This window comes from Staurois parvus, unplaced genomic scaffold, assembly GCF_062004578.1.
Source record: "Staurois parvus isolate SC_StPar_1 unplaced genomic scaffold, SC_StPar_1.0 ptg000371l, whole genome shotgun sequence".
Classification (NCBI taxonomy): Eukaryota; Metazoa; Chordata; class Amphibia; order Anura; family Ranidae; genus Staurois; species Staurois parvus.
The window spans coordinates 122,363-148,407 of record NW_028318167.1 but is presented as its reverse complement, the minus strand read 5'-3'; the positions used below and the strand labels follow the sequence as shown (position 1 = coordinate 148,407).

General features: G+C 41.5%; 1 protein-coding gene across 2 annotated transcripts in view; it reads left to right on the top strand.

Moving 5' to 3' along the window:
• NSMAF (neutral sphingomyelinase activation associated factor) overlaps positions 1–26,045 on the top strand; it is a 121,416-nt gene that overhangs the window by 43,512 nt on the left and 51,859 nt on the right. For both annotated transcript variants that reach the window (XM_089685304.1, XM_089685303.1), the window contains exons 3-15: positions 30–108; positions 450–508; positions 1,332–1,368; positions 3,176–3,226; positions 4,851–4,922; positions 7,383–7,430; positions 7,520–7,572; positions 7,659–7,788; positions 8,849–8,920; positions 12,739–12,847; positions 18,947–19,123; positions 19,286–19,365; positions 22,555–22,645. In XM_089685304.1, coding sequence (XP_089541430.1) covers positions 30–108; positions 450–508; positions 1,332–1,368; positions 3,176–3,226; positions 4,851–4,922; positions 7,383–7,430; positions 7,520–7,572; positions 7,659–7,788; positions 8,849–8,920; positions 12,739–12,847; positions 18,947–19,123; positions 19,286–19,365; positions 22,555–22,645 — 1,058 coding nt within the window. The remainder of the gene's footprint in view (positions 1–29; positions 109–449; positions 509–1,331; positions 1,369–3,175; positions 3,227–4,850; positions 4,923–7,382; positions 7,431–7,519; positions 7,573–7,658; positions 7,789–8,848; positions 8,921–12,738; positions 12,848–18,946; positions 19,124–19,285; positions 19,366–22,554; positions 22,646–26,045) is intronic.

The following is a 26,045-nucleotide window of genomic DNA, read 5'->3' as shown; positions in this document are numbered from 1 at the left end:
TCAGATTAACATGCTTTCTTTTTTATTAGAAAAGCAAGTGGATCCCTCAAAATATGTTCCAAATCTCTTATTTTTGAACCTGATCAAATTGATCTGCCTATAATTAAGGTGAGCAGTCAATATTACTATTTGCTGTAATGCTTCTGTTGGCTGGGAGACCAGAAATTTTAATTCCACTTGTATAATAATATATTTTTTCTTATCTTGTGTCTCATCATTTCCTGTTCTTACAATTGTTAATCTTCAATAACTTTTGCAGCATGCTTGATGACAATGGTTGCCAATACTACTACATGTACAACATGTTTGATGATCTTTCACAACACACATACGCCTAATACATTGTAATTAGGGATGAAATCTTTATTATAATGGATAGAACATAAGCATGTGTAACTTTCAGTTGCAGCAAGTACACAAAATTGTAAGTGTTATATGGTTTGTTACAGATTTCACTGCGGGATTGCACAAAGATTGAAGTAGAAGATGAAGAGAATCTCTTCAGCAAGTATGTCATCCAGTACACTTGATTAATAATTTCTTTCTTGTAGTAGCTCGTGTGGTAATCTAAACCTGTCCTGGTCTAGTAAGTGCCTAAGGTAGCAGTACTGAGGTGCCAGCACTGCCATTGACATGTTGGTCTTCAGATTGTTCTTTGTGTCCTTGTGAATCCTAAGCCAGACCATTTACTGCTCACGTGACTCTGGTATCTTGATTCGGAGAGTCAAGGTACTGTGTTCCTGTGTATAGCCCAGGTGGCTCCAGGGGAACACAAATTAATTTTAAAGTACTGTAGATTTAAACCCTATCACAAAGGCCACATATATGATATAGGGGTCTGGCCTATTTTCAAAAGTAATCAGTAATTTCTAAAAATGCAGGATTCATTAAAAGAAAACCCTGTTATTTGGCCATGTGGTTCCTAGTTTAGACCCTTCCTGTTATAGGTTGACAGGAAGAAATTTGTTGTCATCACATAAGATACATTCCGCATGCATGGTTTCACCATAGTCCCTATTGAGAGGCCAGAAGATTGATGTGGAGCAGGCACTGGAGCGAGTGCATGGGCAGGAAGTAGATAAAGAGGGCTAGAGGAGATAAAGCAGCACTGAGATGCAAAAAGTTGCAAATTAAATGTGGCAGTTGTTTAAGATGCACAGTGATTTGAAAAACTAAATTTAGCAGGCTAATTGGTTTCTAGATCTGCTTGAAGACACAGATACATGTAGGCACTATATGTTGCCTGCACTTAAGCACTGTTGTTACCTCCGGCACCTTTTAGGCCAAATCATGTTAACTTTTAAGTGATTCCTATTTTTCTGTCTTTTTAGGAACGCAAACAAACTATTTTGTGTTCTGTTCAGTCAGGTAAGATTTCTGCAGTTAATTATTTTAAAAGCCACTGTCCTTTTTTTTTTTTTTTTTTTTTTTTTTTTTTTTTTTACTTTGGAAACGTGTTAAGTTTTGTTGCTACATGAAGAGTATAAACCAGCCAGGGCACCTTATTTAAATCTCCTGATGCTTATGCATGTTTCATTCACTTCCTGTACCCCAAAGTTCAGGGCACTTTATAATGCAAACAGTGGCCTTGCCTCTCATAGTTGTGACCTGCCTTTTACAGTTTCCCATGCCTCTCTATTACAGCATGAGTCACAAAGTAGCCAAGGGGTGCCGGAAGAAGCAGGCCACCGAGTGACCATGAGTTTTTTCTGTTCACTGTTTTTTATAGAGCAATACATTTTAGGCGAAAGCCCAACTGAACCCCATGATTTTTTAACAGTGTAATAAAAGTAAAAGAACAGCACATGTCTTACTGTATATGACACCTGATTGCATGACAGTAATAAAATGGGAGACTTAATTGGGCTATAATTATTCTTGCATGCAGGCAGGTGTCTGCATAATGATCCTGAGGTTGGTTTATCTTCTATTTGATGCCCACATAAAAATGGTCAGTCCAGAATCCATTGTTTGACGTTGGTGGGCATAATTACCCATTTCAATCACTTTTTCCAGAGGTAAAGTCTTCTTTTCCACATTTCCCAGCTCTTCTATCACCACATTGTGGAGACTCAGAGTTCATTCCATATTCACCATAATGGTAAACGGGTGAGAAGGAATAGGAGACCCGTAGATTGAGGGCAAGAAACTGGTGTACAGGCTGCCAAGTCAATAGCAGATATATAGTTGGTGTACACAGGCTTTTTAAGTTTGTGTAAGGTTGCATAAGTCTAGATTTATTTGTTGTAGAATCTTGTACTATAAAAAGACAATGCATTTTGGGGTTTCATTACTGCCCTCTTCATCAGGGCTTTGTAAAGTAGAACGAAGCTTCTGAACATACGTAAATATTACTCCTGATGCTGGTTTAATTTAAAAATGAAAACGCTGCTTTCCTGGTCTGTTAGAACAGAAATGCCAGATTGAGTTGATGGGCTGCCTTAAACAGACTTTCAGACTGTACATTTCTCAGTTTTTATAACTGCATGTTAATTACCCGCCTCATGATCAGTCTTTTAATTTAAACATTTTAATTATTAAATGTCCTTGTTTGTAGAGAGGATGCATACTCCAGGCGTACTCACAATGCCTGTGATTACATGTGCAATCAAAAGAGCCCGTCTGAGTGGCTCTGTACCGGAGAACCAATGATCACAATTCTAAACAGTTGCTGATCAGCAGCCAACCTTCACCTTCCCCCAGCTGATGACAAACAGCTTGCACTACCATGTTTCTGTTGGGCAGCATTAGAAGGAGACAATAGAGAGAGGGAGAGCTGGAACACTGCACCAGTACACTAGAAACCAAGATCCGGACGTACTGTGACCACCAAGTACTACAAATTATAGTTAACGTTTCAGTCATGTTGTGAAGATCCATTCAGTTCATCTGCCTGTGTGACTTTTAACATGTCAAATTTGTTTAAAGTGGTACTAAATGCACAGAGGTTTTTTATTTTTATTTTTTTTTTTACCTTAATGCAAGAAAGTAAAAAAAAAAAAAACACCCCAGTAACTTTCCACCACTTTCACTAGTAGCCGTAAAACCCCAGCAGCAGTTCTAACCATAAATTAAATTTTCCTTTTTAGATTTAGGTTTATATCTACTTTAATTTTACAAAGTTTGCATTTGATTGCAGTTTATTAATGCTTTGTTGTTTTTCTTTCTTTTTTAGGTGTACTTTATCAAGGAGCAAAACATAGTAGCGCCTTACAAGGTTCAACGCGTAAGTAGGACTTTACTGATTTACATGCTAACAATGAGAATGATCTCTAACTATCAAGTAAAGCAATACTGTAAAGCTCTGAAAAAATTCCAGCATTAGAGTTCTTATGCTTACCTCTCCAGTTGCTCATATCTCCTGCTTTCCAACCCAACATGCTTTGTTCGTTCTGGCAGTGTTTGACGGCTGAGGCCCCACGCTATGTGCCATGGTTCCTCCCTTCAACCCTTCCATCACTCCTGAGTTCTGTAGTGACCTGTGTTTCCTTCTGCCTCATGCTTGGTCCACCGCTATAATAGACAGCCTCTTTAGCCAGTTGTAAGGCGCAAGAGATGGGAGGGGATTGACCAGAGCCAGCGATCGTGTGCAAAGGTTTAATCGCATAGCACGCTGGCTTTTAGAGGTACCAAGGTGTCATACAGGGGATTAGAGGCAGAGTGCATTCATCTAATTATAGTGAAAAATTCTGTTTGTTTTTGGGTGCACCATTTATAATATTGAAATAATGTTCCGTACATGTTTAGACCTCTAGCACGTAACCCGTTATGTAAAGTTATGAATTATTACTTACCATTGCTGGTGCCCTCCTTTAAAGTATAACTGTCTGTATACCATGAAGGCAAGTATTCTATTAGTTGGACCAGAGTTTGTGTTTGCAGTTCATAGCAAGAAATGATCATTAAAAGTAATAACCGCAATGTATTTTATAATAGTTCAAACTGTTGTCAGGCTTGATAATGGGGCAAGAAAAGCATTACGACATTCATTTTATCAGAAATTATATTTTTTTCCCTTTGCTAGTCAAGACTCCATTTTTTATTATGACAAACACACACTTCTTTAGTTATTACATTTCTGGCATTGTGTTTGCATAGGAACGTTGGAAAAGCGATTGTATTTCCAAGCCAAGCTCTTTGAAAAGTTGAGGCTGTATGGTTTGACAGTGATGATCTGTAATTGATCTTAGCTACTGGAAAGAGTTGACTCTACTAATTAATATCTAGAGTTTGCTGCCAATGCATATTCTTTATCACCTCTGTATATCACTTTTGTCTGATGTAAGTATTAAGCATGCAGCATAATAATGTAAACAGTGGCGAGTGGCCAGACATCCCTGCTGCCTTCCTTATCTTACAAAAAAATACAGGTGTGTCTTAAAAAACCCAACCTGGCCGATTGCTCATTTCCTTGAGAACAGTCCTCAGAGGTTTTTTGATATCTCAGACAGATCAAGTAACATTGGTCACAGGAAACTAGCGTTTGTAAATTCTCATTAAAAAAAACCAAACATGTCAAACTTACCTGCTCTGTACACAGAACAGCCCCAATTGTCTTCTTCTTGGGTCCCCCGTGGTGGAGAGCCGTTTGCTCTCATGCGCATCTCTGGATCAAGATCGGGCTCAGATAGGTATTAGAGGGTGCTGGGGGTGCTGCATTCAGAAGGTTTTCTTATCTTAGTGCAGAGCATGGATTAAAGTTAAAAAAAAAAAAAAACCTTTACATTTATATATGTGAATGTCACCATGTGCCTCATCTACTGTATTTAAAAATCTTTTTTTCGATGTATAAAGTGTCTGTGTTTGTATTTAGGTTTATGCATACTTAAACATATCCATATATTTTTTAGGGTGGAAATCAATTTTTCTTCCAGTTGGAAGATTCAAGGAAGGTTGATGATGTTGTACAAACTGTTCTCCAGGTAAAATACTGGATCTAGAGTATCTCTTAGCTTTTCATAGGTTTGCTGAATTTGGTTAACTTGAATGTCTCATGCGCACTGAGCATAAAAGACACCACTTTTGAGGATGTTTCACATCCCTCTATATTAGCCTATGGGTCCATGTACATATAGGCAGGCATTTAGAGGCAAAAAAAGCCCAGTGCCAGCTCATTTAGGACATGAGTGTTTTGCTACAAGAATCACTTCTGGATCATCCGTGAAAGATGACAGCCAGAACTGCACATTTAGCAGTCTACTAGCCAGAGAAGAATTTCTGGTAATGAAGTGGATGAAAAGGCAGCCAAATTTGAATGGGTAAACATTTATCATAACAATACCTATAAGGCCGACTAAAGCAAAACAATAATAATCGGGATAAAAACCCTTAAATGTGGATTATCTTCTAACTTCTGCCTTTAAACCTGCTCAGAGTAACGATCCAACAAGACATGTAGCCAGGAACTGGTATGTAATAGTAAAGGGAAAACAATGTTGTATCTTCTCCACAATATTGGTCTCTTTTGGAGTCCAGGCTTGAGGGGTCTTCAGGATCTGGGTACCATTGGAATGGACCATGGCCCTTGTCCTGTATCCCTGGCACATTCCAGCCTCTAGGTTGGGTGACACACTTCCCTGGGGGCATGCAGATCACTCACCCCATATTCTGCAATCTATTAGATGAGGTAGTTCTCAACTAGTGTGATGAAAGGGAGCTCCATCCTAGAAATGGTTCCCATTCTTCATCCTGACGCTTTTTCTATTTGGAATTGCCATACGCCTACCCTTCAGCTGTGAGTTGAGCCTTGTATATCCTCTTCACCTTGGCTTTCTCACTCCCTTTTTGGACCCTTTTTTGCAAGAAGTTGCTCGTCTTCATTTTCTTCATCAACTTTCTATGTCCCTGTGGGGCCTTCCTTAGATGCTCTTACCTTCACAGAGCTCCCTTTCTGCTCAAAGTGGCTAACCTTGCTCTGAAGGCACATCAAACCGTTATGATTCAACCTATGTGTTGAGTTAGGACTGTCATCTGTGGCTGTCTGCCACTTCTTTCCTTGGCAGCTGATCCTTCTTCTGTTCCTCACTGGTGGGATTACTTCCTCTTCTTTCACCTGGCTGGGTGGTTATTTTCCTTTTTTTTATTTTCTAGTACTTCCACTGTCAGGGAATAAGTCCCTTCTACACTATCTGAGCCCATTCGCCCGAAAGGTTCTAGTGCTTGTACAGCATCAAGCCATCTTTCCCTCTCACAAGTTTCAGGGCTGCCACTTGTTTTTCTGTTCACATTTTTAAGACAAGTTTTTTTTTTTTTTTTTTTTTTTTTTTTTTTGAGGAGTGCCTGTTTGAACCCCTATTGATTCATATCTCGGTTACAGGATGCTTCTGCTGTCAGCTGTCTGTTTTTGTCAATTGAGCCATCTGTTTTTTCTTGTGTGCTTGTTGCTCTTGTTTTGTAGCCCACCCTTGATGCAATTTGGTATGAAGCACATCCCTAATTTTAAATGCGAATACACAACAAGAGGAAAGGGTGTGATTTTTTTTTTTTTTTTTTTTTTTTTTTTTTTTTTTTTTTTGTTGGTACTCTCAGAAATAAATTCACAATCGAAAGTAAAAAAAAAAAAAAAAAAGTATTCCATTTTCTTTATAAAAAATTAAAATCAGATAAAATCAAGAAATCTTAAAATTCCCTGTATAATGCCTCAGTCTCATCCTATATGTTAAACTACTAGCAGACTAGACCCTCATACATATATTACTACGTTATGTCAATATCATGTAACTAACAGAGTACGATGGTGCTCAATGGTTGGAGGTTTCGCGTCTCAAAAACCCTGCCCTATTCCTCTTGTTTTTTGTGTTCACACCCTTGAATTATTGCTTGAGGACATCCCACTGCCTAAAAATCAATTTTTGTCATGTACAGTCCAATAAAAATAATGGGAATTTCAATGCACCTGTACATCTTGGAGTACAGTACAGCCCTCACGGGAAGGGTGGCATTATATGCGTATACAGAAGAGGGGCGGTTCCCAACAAAACTTTTGCCAGTATCCAGTCACCTAAAGGCAAAAGCCATATAACCCATTGACTATGAATCAATTCCTGTGTCCTGTACTGTACTCTAAGATGGGGAATATTATCATGGCTCACTATATATGGTTTTCTTTGACAATTTTTACCTGGAAATCCTCTTAGTAACAGCAATTCTTGTTCCAGGGAGACAGTGCTTAGCCACTGCCTTGCAGTTGGCAACAATGCTTTCTGCCTACTGTGTGCTCCTACCAGGTCTTTCAAATAGGCAGCCAAGGGGAGTACTGAAGGAAAAGCATATGGCAGGCAGTGTTCTAGCATTAGGAAAACATTTTGTATATTTCCATTGTCTCTTTTTGGGCGGGTTGACAATTAAACAGTTAAACAATTGATATTTCTTCATTCTTACAGCTACAAAGAGCTTCTCGCCTGGAGAAACTCGGTGACCAGACAGCCATGGTAAGACCCAAAAGCGTTTTACAGGAAGCACTGGTTGGGGTTTTGATTTTTCTGGTACATAATAGAAAAGCTTTCTTTTTATTTACTAGATAACTGCTATTTTACAATCACGTTTAGCAAGATCATCATTTGATAAAAACAGGTTAGTAAAAATATTAAGGTATTAAGAAATCTTTTGTAAAGAGCTTTGTAATTGTGATATTCAGATATCCTCAAATTCCTGTACAGCTTTCAAAGTGTATCTGAAACCTCCCACATGGAATGCTTAGCAGAAATGGTAACACCGTTGGTCACCAATCCGGGACATGTGTGTATAACAGATCAATACCTCTACTTTCAGCCATTAAATGGCTATCCAGTAAGTCAATATTTTCATTAATCTTTTTCACTGTAGATTTTTATATGTATATTGTCAGCATCAAATCGCTTCTAAAAATTAGTGGTAATAAATGCAGATAATCTCAGGTGATTTCTAGGTCTGCCATTTGTTCAACCACAAACATATATCAATTAGCACTTCTATAACATAATAAAATCCATCTTTAATAGACAATCTTCTTATGAACATTTCACAGCCATACGAATACATCGCCTTAGAAGTGGTCCGCCATTTATGTACCGTGCACAAAGCACAGAAAGTTACTTCCCATGTATCCAATATGTGATGAATAACGCCGCTCCAGAACAGTCATGCAGACTCTGTACTTTGATGCCAGGATGCCTATGACATCTAATTCAGCTAAGATGCTTCTGCCGACATCAATCCTTTGTGCATAATCCCTCCTTCCAGATGACATTTTTCAATACAGCTGGCTTTGTCAAGTCATTTATTTATAGGAAATAAAAACGTAATTCAGTAAGCTGTGTAAAAATTGCAGTAATAATACAATAGCCAGTATTCTTTGCATTTCCTGATGCAGAAGGCAAGGGTATGTCAGGTCAAGATAAAAAATATGCAGTATATTTCTGTGACACATCATTTTTTTTGTAAAGACCCTGTCCGTAGAGAAAAATGCTTGTTGATCTGTCAAAAATGTTGACAGCTCATAATTTCCTTTTTGTGGACTGACTACACAGTCTTATTCTGGTGCAGCCGTGCCGAGTAACCAATCAGCTTCTAGGTTTTATTGCCAAAGCTTAATTGAACAAGCTGAAGTTAGAAGCTGATTGGTTACTATGCACAGCTGCTCCAGATTCTCAGTGCACCAGTTTTAGTAAATCTCCCCCAGTGAGTGCTCGTGAGATAACCAATAGAGCTATTGTAATGTTTAATATTGTTCTAGAATGGACAGGTTTACTTTAAGGAAAGGATTTTATTAGCAAAAAACATTTTAAAATGCAAATTTTATCTGTAAATAAGCACCCAAAATGCAGTTACATTTTGAAATAAAATGTTTGCTTGTCTTTTTTTTTTCTAGAAACCTGTTGTGTGCATTAGCTTGGCTGATATAAGGAGAATATACAAAAGGAGACACATGCTAATGCCCATGGTAAGTGTGTTGGTGATATCCAGATAAACGGAATCTTTTTTTCTTTGGTTTTAATGACCTTTGACATAATGCTATACCTCTATAGCTATAATTATGTGTAGCTCTGTATCTACTGCTTGGTTTTAAACCTAGTAAAAGGGTACCATAGTCATTCCATTATTGTAGAAGTGTACAGTATTGGGATGTCCACACAGAGCGTTTTTCACAAGAAATCAATGGTTTTAAGAAAGTCTCATTCTGTATGCGGCATAAACAAATGGGTTATGGGAATAGAAGAGATCATGTGACTTGTACTGAATGAGAATATGCCAAGATCTGTAGAGTCATAGGCCAGAGCCAGATATGGCAGAATTTAAAAGGGGTTTAGGACAGCAGGCTTTTGTTTGCTTCGTTATGTTATTGTCCTTTCGTATGGAAACCGTAGGAAACATTTCATCATAAAGTGGAACACTCTTCTGTATAGAATATGTAGAGTGTAGGACTGCACAGCCACAATGTCATAGAACTGAGTGGATGTTCTTTGCTGTGATCACAAAAGTGTGCTAGTTTGAAACAAAGTGTTGATCACAGTCTACGGCAGTTGTTTGTAGATATTGTTGTATGCATTAAAAAACAAAACAAAAACCTGTAAACCGTGCCTGATATATGGTTTTCAGCACCGAGAACTTGGCACAGATTGTCAGTGCATAGTGTTTTGTGTTGAAAACACATTTTTAAAAAAGGGTTTATTCAGTTGCCCTGACCCTTAATCCAGTTTTTAGCTAACCCTAACAGCTGAACCTGAAAAAATATATAAAATAGTAGATCATTGAAGGATAAAATAATTTAGTTGCTTTTGCTGCCATACTTGGCTTCACTAAATATAATATGTAGGACTGTGCTCTAGGACTCCTGCACCACTCAGCAAGAAAAACACAAAACTAACAAGTAGCTGCTGTTCTTAGTGGAATCCCATTAATTGACAAATCCCATTAATTGAACAAATCTATATGAACAGCGCTGCTCACTAATATCTACAATACCTTATCCAAAGAATTAAATATCTGTGAAAATATCCCCTTATTATAATAATATTATTATTATTATTATAATACAGTATTTATATAGCGCTAAAAGGTTTGATCAGCGCTGATCTAAAAATTTGTGTAAGAAATTCCTTTTGAGTTTCTTTCCTATGAGTGAGAGTGGTATATCAATTTAAGAAGTCCTTGTAGATAGGATTGCGGGCTGCCGACTGTCACTTTCCGAGCAAAAAGCGCTTATTCTGGTCTATAATTTCACCAGCATAGCGCTCTGGTGCGTTTATCCAATTCATCTGGTGGTGGATAGAGCACATTTTGTGGCGTCATTGGCATGGGGAAATTTGCACAACTAGCAGCACATTTTATTATTGAGTAACTTCACTTATTGGATGGAGACCAGGAGTTATGTTGGATTTTTGTGATGTGACTACGTTTTATAGTGATTTAATGGACACATCTGTTGCACTTTAGTCATTTATTTATTTGATTGCACTAATAATAATGTATAATATTGTTTTATATACTTCTGTGTTGAGAGGACAATACATGTTAGTTACATATTATATTGCGTTCACACTATATGCTAATTAGAGGTGTAGGAAGGTTTGTTATATAAAAATTGTGCAAGAAATAGTGCAAGAAATAGTGCAAAACACTGATGCACATATAAGGGGATATTTTTATAGATATTTCATTCTTTGGATTAGGTATTGTAGTTATTAGTGAGTAGCACTGTTATTAAAAAAAAAAAATATATATATATATATATATATATATATATATATATATATATATTTATTATTATTATTCTTCAGTATTTATAAAGCGCCAATAGTTCGCTCAGCGCTGTACATTACAAAGGGGGACAGAACATGTGACAGAACAATACCAATACAATGCAAAACATGAGGGGATCGAGGGCCCTGCTCTTTCAAGCTTACAATCTAGGAGATATATATATATATATATATATATATATATATATATATATATATATATATATATATATATATATATATATATATATATATATATATATATCTATCACAAATACTTGGCTTCAATCTGGAGTTGCTTTTCAGTCACAAAATTTCCTTAGTCTTCATGGTTGGATGACAGCCAACATCATTCAACCCCTTTCCCCTGAGCCCAGGCTGTCAAGCATCCACCCTCAGGCTGTGTCTAGACAGCAAAGTGATCAACCTAACTCTCTATGCTTTCTCCTTCTATCAGCATGCTACTTGACAATGCGTGAACTATTTAATTCCTTGTGCTGCCTTGTCACTCAGTCCTACGGTACAAGGACTGGCAGAGGCTGTTGCGAAATAGAATTCAGGTATTAGCACTGCTTGGATTTAAAAAACGTTTTTAATGTTATATTAAAGTGATTCTAAAGCTAAAATGTTTTTACTTTCTTGCTTTTCCTGTATCAAGGCAAAAGATGTTTTGCCACTTGCTGTGCCCCATCCCCCCAAACACTTTCGTGAGCCCTGTATCAATCCAGCTCTGTGCCCATTTGCTGGTCTTCTCCCCTATTTTTTTTTGTGAGCAGAGAGCTTGGGAAGGGATGAGCAGAGCTGTGTGTGTCTATGGACACACACACAGCCTGGCTCAGCAGTGTTCCTGCACATCTGCCCCCATAGCAAACTGCTTGCTCTGAGGGAAGACACAAAAAAAGAGAAACAGAACTCCATTGTGTGCAATGCCATTGCACACAACAGGTTAGTGTAGCTTGTTTATTATTTTAATGAATACAGAGTTGTAATCGTTTGTATCTCTAAGATGTACTTGGCATTCCTAATTTTTAAGCAAACACCTCAAAATCTTAACCAGTAAAGTGACACTGAACTCTGTTTAAAAAAAAAAAAAAATGATATTCATGTATTCCTAACTCCTTTTTATTCTTTGCCGCCTCCTAAACTCCAAATTTCTTTTTTTTTTTTTTTTTTGCTACAGTGATCTGGCTTCCTGTTTGGAGGGTGGCTACTATAATTCTCATTGGTTCCAGTGTATGTAGGAACATAACAACCCTATTTTACTTGCTCTCAAGATGAACTCTGGGATTTGTAGTGTGCATAGAGCAGTGCACATAACCACAACTAATGTGCACTCCTCGTTTCAGACAAAAGGAAGTGAGAGGGAAAAGGAGAGGTTCAGGAGCTCACAGAGGATGATACAAGTAGGCCAAAAAACACAGCAAGAAACAATTTGAATGAAAAATAGTGCCATTAAATTGTGGATGTGTGAGAATTATTTTGGGAGAATAAGGTTTCGTTGTGTCAATCTTCACTTGTAGCCCTGCCCAAAAACCGTTCTTCCTCCTAAAATTGAGGCTCCAGTCACACTTGAGTGATTTGAAGTTCAAAGTTCCAAAAATTTTACAGTACCTGTTCCTGCGATCAGTTGTGAGCAGGCACCATAGAGAACAATTGATTTTTTTTTAAGTTTGAGCGTTTTTGGACCTTCAGTCTGCTCAAGTGTGAATGCAGCCTTAACTTCAGCCCTAATCCAATACTCGACTCCTTTATCAGTTCCCCTTGTCCAATCAGTTTGGCGCACAGGAAGCCACTGATTCAGTGGATAAATAGCAAAACATCTTCAGCGAGCCAAGTGATGGAAAACAGAGCCGTGTTTGGTAGCCATAACTTCTGCTAGGTATACTACACCTGGATAAATAAGAACCTTTACAGATGTACCTGATAAGCAATTTCCTGTCACTTGTAAAGAAGACTGAATTTTATTTTGAATTGTCATTGCTGCAGCTAACTACATTATTTATTTTATTTTTTTACATAGGGACTAGAAGTATTTTGCACTGAAAACGACTTGTGTTCCGACATATACCTCAAATTTTACAATCCAAAAGATCGCGATGGACTATACTACTATATTGCAGCTTATATAGGTTGGAATATTTTTATAATAGTTTATCACTATATTGGCAATCATTGTATGAATCATTGAAATCAATGCTTTCCTTTCTTATAATGTGTAAAAGTTTTCTGTATTGTACTATCATGGGCCCATTGTATTTGCAGACTAGAGGAAGCCAGTTATTAGACCAAATGAGAGTTAAAAAGACCATAAACAGTATTAGTGCTCATGTCCTCAGGGGTTGTGATTTGCCTGCATTTGATGTGCGTTTGGAACATCAAACACAGGTCAGCAAAATCCCACTGATTGAGTGGTACACTGTGTTTTTTTGTATTTTTGGGATGCAGCATGTCCTATTACGATGATTTTGCACTGACTTACACTGGCTGCTCTCTTAGTTGATCAGCCTATAAAAAAGAATGGCAAACTTTTTTTTTTTTTTTTTTTTTTCGGATTATCCGCGTTTTAGGCTGGTAACATGTTCTTTTTTTTTTTTTCCCATTTTTGTACATTTGTTAGCTTATAATAAAAAGAATGAACATGGTATTTATTAAAACCATATACCAATTAAAGGTCCTATAAATCATTAAAGTAAAAATGATTTAGGTGGGCAAATTAGTCATAGGGTTAGCGAACACATTGGGGGTTATTTACTAAATCTGGAGTGCAAAATCTGGTTCAACTCTGCATAGAAATCAATCAGCTTCATAGAATGCATGAAGATAACAAACCTTGAGCCTTTAGAACCACTTTAATTAAACAAGCTGAATGTAAAACTGATTGGCTACCATGCACAGCTGCACCAGATTCTGAGTGCTCCAATCTTCCCCATTGTAACTGTCTGTCTAAATTTGACATTGGTATCCAGGCATCAATGACCTTGTCACAATGGGGGTTAAAGGGATTTTTTTTTATTCCAGCTTGATCATTTATCATATGCAACAAAATTTGGCAGAACATAAAATCACTAACATCACTGCAAAATCAATTTCTCCAAAACGACTCCGTTTATCCCTAGTGGTAATTAGTAATCACAAGTCTCGCCTCCTCAGGCTGATCAGATAGATGGACAGTGTATATGGCTGTGAAGCTGAACAAAGCTTTATTTGATGTATCGTTTACTTTAACCATTATATGACATCATCCCAGGATCGCATGTATGTAAAAGGGGAAAAAAAAAATTTAAAAAATTGAATATATTTTTTTTCCCTGTTTTTTTACATTTAGTCACCATTCAGTGTTCCTGATTATTCCCATACCAGTTATATGATGATGCTACATTCCAAAGGCAACAGTTGAAGAAAAAAATTGTGAAAAAAAATTTTTTTCTTAACTTCTTAATTTTCTTAAAAATTACAACTTTAAAAACCTCACCATGCCTCTAACTAAATACCTTGATCTACTTGGACAACATAGAGGAAAACAAAGATCACCAGGGAGAAGGGGGGAGGGGTACTAAAAAAAACAACAAATTATCACGCTCTCAATAAAAAGACTGCATGAGTAACACATATTGTAGTGTCCTCTGCCTCCCTCCCTCCGCAGTAGTGTCCTGTGCCACCCCCCAAAATGGTGTCCTCTGCCCCTTCACATCCACCCTCACTTTATTGTCCTCTGCCTCCAACAAAGTACTTTTTTACCTGTCAGCCTGTGTACAGCAGAGCGGCGATCAGGAGACAGCATAGTGCTGGGTGGAAGGTGGGAGCTGCCGGAGTTCATAATAACAAGTTTGTGATTGGTTGCTAGTACTCCCTAGCAACCAATCACAGAGGCAGCTACTGCCTTCCACTCTCCGCTCTGCAAAAACATGAGAGCGCCAGAGGCTGGGGGAAAGGCGGAACCATTGTCACGATCCACCTGTTGGCTTCCTGCGGTGGACCGGTCGATCGCAATTGACGGCTTGCCAACCCCTGCCTTGGACTGTCTACTTTACTTTCCTAAAAGGGTAATTTGGTGAGTATTTGCCCTGTCCTGGCATTTTGGGACCTCAAGAAATGAGATGGCTGTTAGTACATCAGGATCGATCAATTTTCAAATAGTGTGTGTGTGTGTGTGTGTGTATATACAGTATTTCACAGAAGTGAGTACACCCCCCACATTTTTGTAAATATTTTATTATATCTTCATGTAACAACACTGAAGAAATTACACTTAGTTAGTAGTGAGTGTACAGCTTGTATAACAGTGTAAATTTGCTGTCCCCTCAAAATAACTCAACACACAGCCATTAACCACTTGCCTACCAGGCACTTATACCCCCTTATTTACCAGGCCAATTTTCAGCTTTCAGCGCTGCCGCACTTTGACAATTGCGCGGTCATGCAACATTGTACCCATATGAAATTTTGATCATTTTTTTCTCACAAATAGAGCTTTCTTTTGGTGGTATTTAATCGCCACTGGGCGCTTTACTTTTTGCGCTATAAATAAAAAAAAGTGCAAAAAATTTTGAAAAAAAAAAAGTTTCTTTGTTTCTATTATAACCTTTTTCAAACAGGTATTTTTTCTCCTTCACTGATGTGCGGCACTGATGGGCACTGATAGGCGGCACTGATGGGCAGCACTAAAGGGCACTGATGGGCACTGATGGGCAGCACTAAAGGGCACTGATGGGCAGCACTAAAGGGCACTGATGGGCAGCACTAAAGGGCACTGATGGGCAGCACTAAAGGGCACTGATGGGCAGCACTAAAGGGCACTGATGGGCAGCACTAAAGGGCACTGATGGGCAGCACTAAAGGGCACTGATGGGCAGCACTAAAGGGCACTGATGGGCAGCACTAAAGGGCACTGATGGGCAGCACTAAAGGGCACTGATGGGCAGCACTAAAGGGCACTGATGGGCAGCACTAAAGGGCACTGATGGGCAGCACTAAAGGGCACTGATGGGCAGCACTAAAATGCAGCACTGATGGGCAGCACTAATATGCAGCACTAATATGCAGCACTGATGGGCAGCACTAATATGCAGCACTGATGGGCAGCACTAATATGCAGCACTGATGGGCAGCACTAATATGCAGCACTGATGGGCAGCACTAATATGCAGCACTGATGGGCAGCACTAATATGCAGCACTGATGGGCAGCACTAATATGCAGCACTGATGGGCAGCACTAATATGCAGCACTGATGGGCAGCACTAATATGCAGCACTGATGGGCAGCACTAATATGCAGCACTGATGGGCAGCACTAATATGCAGCACTGATGGGCAGCACTAATATGCAGCACTGATGGGCAGCACTAATATGCAGCACTGATGGGCAGCACTAATATGCAGCACTGATGGGCAGCACTAATATGCAGCACTGATGGGCACTGAAAGACGGCACTGACTGGCGGCACTAACTGGCACAACCCCTGGGCACTGACTGGTGGCACTGACTGGCTCGACTGGTGGGCAGCACTGGTGGGTGGGCACAGGTGGGTGGCACTGGTGGGCACAGGTGGGTGGGCACAGGTGGGTGGCACTTCTGGGCTCAGGTGGGTGGCACTTCTGGGCACAGGTGTGTGACACTGCAGAGTGGCACAGGTGGGTGATCTGCTGGGCACAGGTGGGCGGAGCTAGTGGGCGCACTGCTGGGCGGAACTGCTGGGCACCCTGATGATCGGTGCCGATCCCCGCTCTGACAACTGCCGGTTCTCGGCAGTACTTTCCTCACAATCTGACAGCGTGAGGAAAGTGCAGCCGAGAACCGGCACTTGCGTTTCCCTCTGATCAGCGTGTCATTGGACACCGCTGATCACGTGGTAAAAGGCCGCTGTGATTGGCCTTTTTACCACATCACGTGATCAGCACATCACGTGATCAGCTGTGTCCGTAGGACACAGCGATCACGGAGATCGCCGGGTGCGCGCCCCCTGGGGCGCGCAGGAGAGCGCGTTCTGGGAGGACGTCATATGACGTCCACTCAGAACTGGCCGGCCGCAGTGCAGCCGTCATTCGGCTATCTGCGGTCGGCAGCTAGTTAATATCTAAACTGCTGGCAACAAAAGTGAGTACACCCCTAAGTGAAAATGTCCAAATTGGGCACAAAGTGTCAATATTTTGTGTGGCCACCATTATTTTCCAGCACTGCCTTTACCTTCTTGGACATGGAGTTCACCAGAGCTTCACAGGTTGTCACTGGAGTCCTCTTCCACTCCTCCATGATGACATCACGGAGCTGGTGGATGTTAGAGACCTTGTGCTCCTCCACCTTCAGTATGAGGATGCCCCACAGATGCTCAGTAGGGTTTAGGTCTGGAGACATGCTTGGTCAGTCCATCACCTTTACCCTCAGCAGGTGTTTCTGGGGTTATGTTGGAATATCCCTGCAGCCCAGTCTCCGAAGGGAGGGGATCATGCTCTGTTTCAGTATGTTACAGTACATGTTGGCATTCATGGTTCCCTCAATGGAACTGTAGCTCCCCAGTGCCAGCAGCACTCATGCAGCCTTAGACTATGACACTCCCACCACCATGCTTGACTGTAGGCAAGACACACTTGTCTTTGTACTCCTCACCTGGTTGCCGCCACACACTTGACACCATCTGAATCAAACAAGTTTACCTTGGTCTTATCAGACCACAGGCCATGGTTCCAGTAATCCAGCAGCTCGGTTTCAGGGTCGTTGCAATCTTCTTATAGCCTAGGCCATCTTTATGTAGAGCAACAATTCGTTTTTTGAGATCCTCAGAGAGTTACTTGCCATGAGGTGCCATGTTGAACTTCCAGTGACCAGTATGAGAGAGTGAGAGCGATAACACTAAATTTAACACACCTGCTCCTCATTCATACCTGAGACCTTGTAACACTGAGTCACATGACGCCGGGGAGGGAAAATGGCTAATTGGGCCCAATTTGGACATTTCACTTAGGGGTGTACTCACTTTTGTTGCCAGCAGTTTAGATATTAATGGCTGTGTGTTGAGTTATTTTGAGGGAAAAGCAAATTTACACTGTTATACAAGCTGTACACTCACTACCTTACATTGTAGCAAAGTGTCATTTCTTCAGTGTTGTCACATGAAAAGATATAATAAAATATTTACAAAAATGTGAGGGGTGGACTCGCTTCTGTGAGATACTGTGTGTGTGTGTGTGTGTGTGTGTGTGTTATACACACAACCCTCTAAATCATTGGATTCAGGTGTTCCAACCACCTCCATGGCCACAGTTGTATAAAATCAAGAACCTAGGCATGCAGACTGCTTCTACAAACATTTGTGTAAGAATGGGTCACTCTCGGGAGCTCAGTGAACTCTAGCGTTTTGCCATGATAGGTTGCCACCTGTGTAAAAAGTCTATCCGTGACATTTCTTTTCTACTAAATATTCTGCGGACAACTGTTAGTGGTATTATAACAAAGTGGAAGTAACTGGGAACAGCAACTCAGCCACAAAGTTGAAGGCCACGTAAAATTACAGACCAGGGTGAGAGCATGCTACAGTGCACAGAAGTCGCCAGCTATCTGCAGAATCAATAGCTAAAGACTTCCAAACTTCGAGTGACCTTCAGATTAGCACAACAGTGTGTAGAGAGCTTCATGGAATAGGTTTCCATGGCTGAGCAGCTGCATCCAAGCCTTACATCACCAAGTGCACTGTAAAGCGTCGGATGCAGTGGTGTAAACAGCTCCAATGATCAGACTTCTACTGACACCCCCCCCCCCCCCCCCGCACAGCATTGCACTGGGTAGATCAGTGTACTACTGTTTTTCCGCCCTGAGCTCCTTATGCTGCTGAGAACAGAGAGTATGTGATCACTTTTAAAAAAGGTATTTATAATGTTTTTGTATATGTACGGAATAGATTTACAAGGTGTGAGGGTTTATATATATACTTTTAATGGTAGCTGTTGGGGGAACTGCAGATATTACTATGGTGAGGGGAGTTGCAAAGCCTCATTGTAGCAGGTTCCTAGTTTTATGGAACTGACTTTAGTCTGGCTGCCTCAACTGAATGTACAAATTAAACTGGATATAATATGTTCTTCTCCCATTTTAAAGGTTTCAGTTTAGGATTATCCCATGTTTAACAAAAGCACCGGAAACATATGTATGAGTGACCTTTTGTTGTTTTCATTGCCGTGCATTAAGAAAATGGTGACATTCAAGATAATGGTCGTGTCTCATGTTTCCTGCAGAAAATCACGTGGCTGAGCATACTGCAGACAGCTACATGCTCCAGTGGCAGATGGGACATATCTCCAATTACCAGTATCTGTTACATCTCAATAACCTGGCAGACCGGAGCTGCAATGATCTGTCCCAGTATCCTGTGTTTCCTTGGATCATTGCAGACTATACAAATTCTGTGCTAGGTATGAGCCAGTGGGTTTTTTTTTTTTTTTTGCTGGAACTTTTGTCATAGTTGTTCATCAGCATGTAACATTTGACCTTGTGCAGTGTGTTTTGCATACCATTCACGTGTAAATGTCAATGAAAGTATCACAAGCTGTTTTTGTTTTGTTTTTTTCCTGAAGATTTATCCATTGCAAAAACCTTCCGGGATCTGAGTAAACCAGTTGGAGCTTTAAATAAAGACAGACTTGAAAGGCTGTTGGTATGTAATTAGAAAAAAAAGTGTACTTTGCTTGCTAAAATGCCCTTTTTACCATACAAACATGTTCTGAAGAACTACGCCAGAAAAAGCACATGGAGATGTTTGAAATTGTGTTTCTGGGTGTGGCCACTTCTCTTCTTCAGCATGTCAAAGCTGTTTTTATAAAGGGAAAATGGTCCATCTCCCATTTTTGCATTGCAAACTTTCCCAGTGTTTTTGTGCGTAAACTGAGCTGTCAGTCAGCAGGATGTGGAGCAGAAGGGAAGGCTATTAAAAAGTACAGCAAAAACTCTTTTGGCTGTGCTTCTCCTGTGGATCACAAGAGTGCAGTCCATTTTCAGCAGACAGCGGGCTGAAGCTTGTTGTTGGCTGACATCACTCAGCTGGTTCAGGCTGGGGAAAGATTCCGACTTTAAAGTCGGGATCCACCCCAGAGTCTGGAGCGGCACCTTTCTCAGGCTCCCAGCTGTAGCTTCTGACTTTTAAAATAAGGGCTCTTACCTGCCAGGCATCCAGCGGTGTCCTCACTGGGCCCCCGATTCGGTTATTGGGTGCTGGCGTAGACATCTAGACTAAGGGAGACCTGCAGTTAAGCCTTGCGGCTTCACAGCTGGTTTCCTACTGTGCATGAGCGAAGCGCTTTGTGCAAATGTGCCGCAGTCTTCTGGGACCTGTGAAGTGTTCCAGAAGGCTGTGGGGGAAGGAGGGGGGAGCACACTTTTGAGTCACTTCGCCATGGCAAACTGAGCTGGAAGTGGGAGCGGGTACCTTAATATTGAACATGTGGTTATAATCTACTAAAACACTTACACATTGTATCCATAATGCAAATATAGTTTTCTTTATGCAAATCCCTTCCTAAATCATATACAAGTTATGTTGCGTGGCCCTTTAAAGAATAACCCATGCTTAACCACTTGCCAACTGCACTATAGCCGAATGGCGGCTACAGCACGGTTGTCCAGTTCTGGGAGGGTGTCCTATGACATCCTCCTAGAACGTGCCCTCCCGCGTGCCCCTGGGAATCTCCGTGATCGCTGTGTCCTACTGTGATGTGGTAAAAGGCCACATGATGTTGTAAAAGGCCAATCACAGCGGCCTTTTACCACGTGATCAGCTGTGTCCAATGACACAGCAAATCACCGGTAAATGCAGTTGCCTTTTTATTGGCTGCACTTTCCTCACACTGTCACAGCATGAGGATGGTACTGCCAATAACACCGGCAATTGTCAGAGGACGGATCGGCACTGATGCTCAGTGCCCTGATGAGCAATGCTGCCCACCTGTGCCCAGCAGTGCCACCTACCGGTGCCCATCAGTACCCTGCAGTGCCGCCAGTCAGTGCCTATCATTGCTGCATATCAGTGCCTTCTATCAGTGCCCATCTGTGCCCCCTCATCAGTGCAGCCTCATCAACCGACATCCGTGAAGGAGAAAAATTACCTCTTTGCAAAATTTTTTAATAGAAGCAAAGAAAAACTTTTTTTTTTTTTTTCAAATTGTTTGCTCTTTTTTTGTTTATAGCGCAAAAAATAAAACACCCATTAGCGATTAAATACCACTAAAAGAAAGCTCTATTTGTGTGAAAAAAAATTATAAAAATGTCATATGGGTACAGTGTTGCATGACTGCACAATTCTCATTCAAAGTGTAACAGCGCTGAAAGCTGTAAATTGGCCTGGGCAGGAAGGGGGTGTAAGTGACCGGTAGGCAAGTGGTTAATGGAAAGAATAATGTTTTCGAATACAAATTTAGTATTTTAAAAAATTTAAACAATTTTAGTTTTTTAAAAGAGAAGTATGGAATGACTGATTTTTTTTTTTTTTTTTAAATCATACTTACCCAGGTGGATGCAGCATCGGTCCAATGACTGCATAGTCAGTCTAAATATTATCTGTAAAAGTCGAGTTTGGTTGTGTCCTCACCTCCACCTAAGCTTCATTATTGGTCAATGAATCTATCTCTCCTACCTAAAGAGTCACGGTGACCAAGAAACACTTTTCAGGCTGCTCGCATCAACAAATCATGTTTATCGTTAACAATTACTGTCGCTGTCCTTGCTATAGCAATTCATTATATTTTTGTCAGTAACAGCCCTGTAGTACTCTTTAAAGGCTAAGTTCACATTTTACAAAAAATAATAAATTCACAATTTTTTGCAGTTTAAAAAAAAATATATGCATTTATTATTTTTTTTTAAGCAGGAGCCTGTAAAGTATTGCACATGTGATCAGCAGATCATGGGGGCAGTTTCAGGCTCCTGCACACTCTCCCTCCAGCTTTCAGCTTGTACCTCTGTACGAGCTGTCAGCTTGTAAGCTGGAGTGCGTGTGAATGCACTATGGGCATGCTGATTGGCATGCCCATGGCCCATTCAAATTACAAGTCTGTCTGCTGAGGTGACAGGAAGGGATCCCCCGCCTGCTGTCACTGGGAAGGGGGGGATCAGAGATGCAGAAGGAGGTTGCTGAGCATGTTGCATGTTACACCCTAAATATGGGTGTCACGTGTTCAAAAAGGTGAACTTATCCTTTAACCTCTCACCCTTTCATAGGCCCGCACTGCTCCCTCTATCAGGGTGTCTGGCTGCTGCCTGTGAACCCTCCAGGGCTGTGTGAGTGACAGCAAGAAACAGGTTGAACATTCTCTGCTGAGCATTGGAAGTCAATGCCATCGCTGATAATATGCAGGCACTCTCCTGCAGGAACCTACTACAGAAGGCCCCGGACACTCCACAAAGTGTGAATACATCTACAGGGCTATTACTGACAAAAGGCATAAAGAATTTGTATAGCAAAGGCAGGATCTGTAAGGAGCGTATTTAAAAGCTGTAAATGTGAGTTTAACCAAGCATTCATTTTGGGTGAATCTTCTGGTGAATAAGTTTTTTAATTTTCAGTGAATGATTCACCTGTGGACACATTTACTGCTTTATAAATATGTCCCAAAGATTTTTTTTTTAAACATTTTTATATATTTGATCAGGCAGGAAAAATGTTACCTGGTGGCAGGGTCTCTTTAAGAAAAACAATGACAGCTCGAGAGAGGTAGATGGGGGGCAGAGTCAGGCTTTATTTGCCTGTAATTTAGAGAAACCTTTTTTAAGAAACTTTACAGAATCTATAATATAATTAACCTTTTTTATAATTCAATTCTGATTTGTTTTTTTGTTTTTTTATGTTTAACAGAGCCGTTATCATGAAATGCCCGATCCAAAGTTTATATATGGAAGCCACTATTCCTCGCCAGGATATGTTCTGTTCTACCTGGTTCGAGTTGGTAAGGCTAAATCTGGTTAAAATCTGAAATTTTTAAGACCTAGTGCTAGATATGTAATGCTAAGTCCTTTTAAAGTGTTACTAAACCCTCAACAGTAAAATCAGTCTGTAGTAAAGCATGCTTGTTATACTCACTGTGGAACCTAAGGGGTTAATCCTCCGCATTGTGTAAAAAGGATGTTTGATCCTGTCTTCTCTGAGCCTCCCCTTCTACTGTTCCCAATATAACTCTTGATAGAGCAGAAGCTTGGAGACAAGCTGCACATGCTCAGTTTAGTGTGTATTGCTAGAGATTTTTTTTTCCTTGGGAGAGTCCATGTGATCAGCACAGGGCCAATCAGTGCTGTCCGGACAGAGGGTCAGGGGTCAGGAGAATGAAAACTCCTCCTACAAGCTTTAACCAGTGCTCAGCTGGAAACTGCTAGAAGTCACAAGACTGCTGATGAGAGAGTGCATGCCCAGGGTCAGCCACATGTGGATCGCGATCTGGGCTTGCGAACCCAATATCCCAGAAAATAAGAGTGCATCAAGTGGGTGACGGCAGCAGAGGAAACAGGTGGCTGCGGAGGGAGCTGGGGCTGCATAAGCCGATGCCCGCTTTATAGCGCGGGCTCTTGTGCCAGGCAGAGTGATACCAAGTGCACTTCGTCTGGGACCTTTCTAGCAGCCTGCAGACAGAGAACCATGCCAGCAGCAGCTGGAAGAGGACAAGAAGGTCAGTGTATTAAACAACACATACACTGCGCTTTTCCAATGGGCATATTAGCACCTATAAAAGGGTTAACAGCTAATAGGCCGCTTTCACACTGATCTACATGTGCAGCGCAGTGCACCTACGGCTTATCTGCGGGTTAGCAGCACGGAGCCATAGGCTTCTATTATATCCTACGGGTTTGGTGTGCTTTCTGAAACCCACCAAAACTCCTAAATGCAGGAGTGTTGATATGCTTTCAGAAAATGCACCACACCCACAAACTATAATAGTCTATGGCAAAGTGCAGTTAACCCGCAGGAAAGCCGCAGATGCACTGCGCTTGAGCCACGGTATGGGTAAACTGCAGCGCATCAGTGTGAAAGCAGCCCCATAGGGGGCTCAGGACAGTAAGGGCTTGTTTACATTTGCAGTTTGTGGGTGGTAAAATCCCATAGTTGAGATGTGTTTTAAACATACACACCCAAACACTTTTATAGTGTTGGGTTGCAATGGTGAACCTGCCCCATGCTTCAGGGGGCCCATGTGGCCTCCCTGTCACATTCTGTTTTACATTTGGAAAGGTGGTGCAGCAAGGCTGGTATATACAGAAACCAATTCTCTCCATTTGCCTTCTGCAACCACTGAAAGACTGCTTTTCCCCCTCTCCCTGCTGCCAGAATTCAGCAGCTTCAGGAGGAAAATGTTCATTAGGTTATTAAAAAAAAATTCAAAATTAATTTCATTTCATTGTGGCCCGTGTGTGGTTACCACATCACGAGTGGCCCTCGCTTTTCAAAAGGGTGAGCCTTCCTGCTGTTGAGAGACCACTAGTAGGTGTAAGAGCAGTGGTTTCTTACAGAGGTCTGACACCCCTAATAATTTGTCTACAGCAGTGTGACACTTCCAGTCATTTCTCTGTATTGGTGTGACATGCCCAGTGGTTTCTCTATAGCAGGGGTATTGAATTTATATTCATGGCGGTCGAGTCACTAAAATTATCTTCCAGCAGAGGTCTGAATCGCATGTTTGATTCTTAATGGCACCATGGAGCATTGGCAAATGCTGCGCATTTTTTGAGTGCCGAATCGGTTTGGTGCAGTGCAATTTTTAAAAAAGGGTCAGGGACTTCTTTTTATGTGTTTTCTGCACGTAAGACAACCAATTGAAATGAATAGGCTACCTTCACACAGAACAGGTAGCAATGATGTAAACCTAGTCTCAGATCCTTCACATCACAATCCCATTATCAAAACCGTGTTCTTGGTCGTCCCGTACATCACACACCCCCTTTACATCTCATTTCTTACATCAAGATCACCCTTTTGCATCATAGCCCCCCCCCCCCTTCATATCACTCCCCCCATTAATATCACCTCACATTCACATTCCTGTTCTCTTACCCCTTTATATCAGCCCCCTCCTCCTTCACATTACTGTCCTCCAGCTCCCCTGCACATGACACCCTTTACATCCCTGTTATCTCCCCCCCACTTTGTATCACTCCCTCCTCCTCATTCCAGTACTCACCCCCCTTTGCATTCCTACTGCATCCTCCCCTTTGTATCAGCCACCTCCTTCAGATTCCTGTTCTTAACCCCCCCTTTATACCACCCCCTTCCTCCTTAACATTCCTGTCGTTACCTCTCTTCCCTTTTGTATCACCCCCTCCTCCTTAACATTCCTGTCCTCGGACCACCTTTTACATTTCTTTCCTCGGGCCCTCTGCCCTTATATCACCCCCCCCCCCACATTCCTGTCCTCAGCCCCCCTTTATATCTCCCCCTTCCCGTTCCTGTCCTCACCCCCCCCCCCTTCCCGTTCCTGTCCTCACCCCCCCCCCCTTCCCGTTCCTGTCCTCACCCCACCCCCCCCCCCTTCCCTTCCCGTTCCTGTCCTCACCCCCCCCCCCTTCCCTTCCCGTTCCTGTCCTCACCCCCCCCCCCCTTCCCTTCCCGTTCCTGTCCTCACCCCCCCCCCTTCCCGTTCCTGTCCTCACCCCCCCCCCTTCCCTTCCCGTTCCTGTCCTCTTCCCCCCCTTCACATCATCCTCAGCTTCTCCAACAGCAGTGACATAGTTCTCATTTGTGTCTTACCTACACAGGGCAGAAGGCAGGAGACACATCCACCTAGGGCTAACATTGGAGGCAGGTCATCTTCAAAAGAAGGAAAGGAGCTGCATGACTTTTCCTGGGAACCAGCTTGTGTTTGGTTACTAGCAACCAATCACCTGCTGGTTAACTTGGCAGCTCCTGCCCTCCATCCGAAGCTGCCTTGCCTCCGTTGTCAATTCTAGACTGATGTGCCTTCCGCCATCCATCTGGAACTCTCCTGCCTCCGATATAGCCTCGTTAAGGATGACCGTAGTAACTGTGGCTGAGCAGAACAGCCAGCTCCTAAATGGCAGGAACGAGTTGGTCCAGATGGTAAAGTGACTCGATCCGGACTGCCATCCGCCATTTGTTTATATCTGCTGTTTGGCAGTGTGATATACCCAGTGGTTTCTCTATAGCTGTGTGGCATGCCCAGTGGTTTCTCTATAGTGATGTGAACTGGCCAAATGTTGCCCTATAGCAATGTGACATGCCCAATGATAGCCCTATAGCGTTCTGACACACCTAGTGGTTTCTCTGTAGTGCTGTGACATGCCCAGTGGTATCTCTGTAGCTTTGTGACTTAACCAGTGGTTTCTCTATAGTGATGTGACATA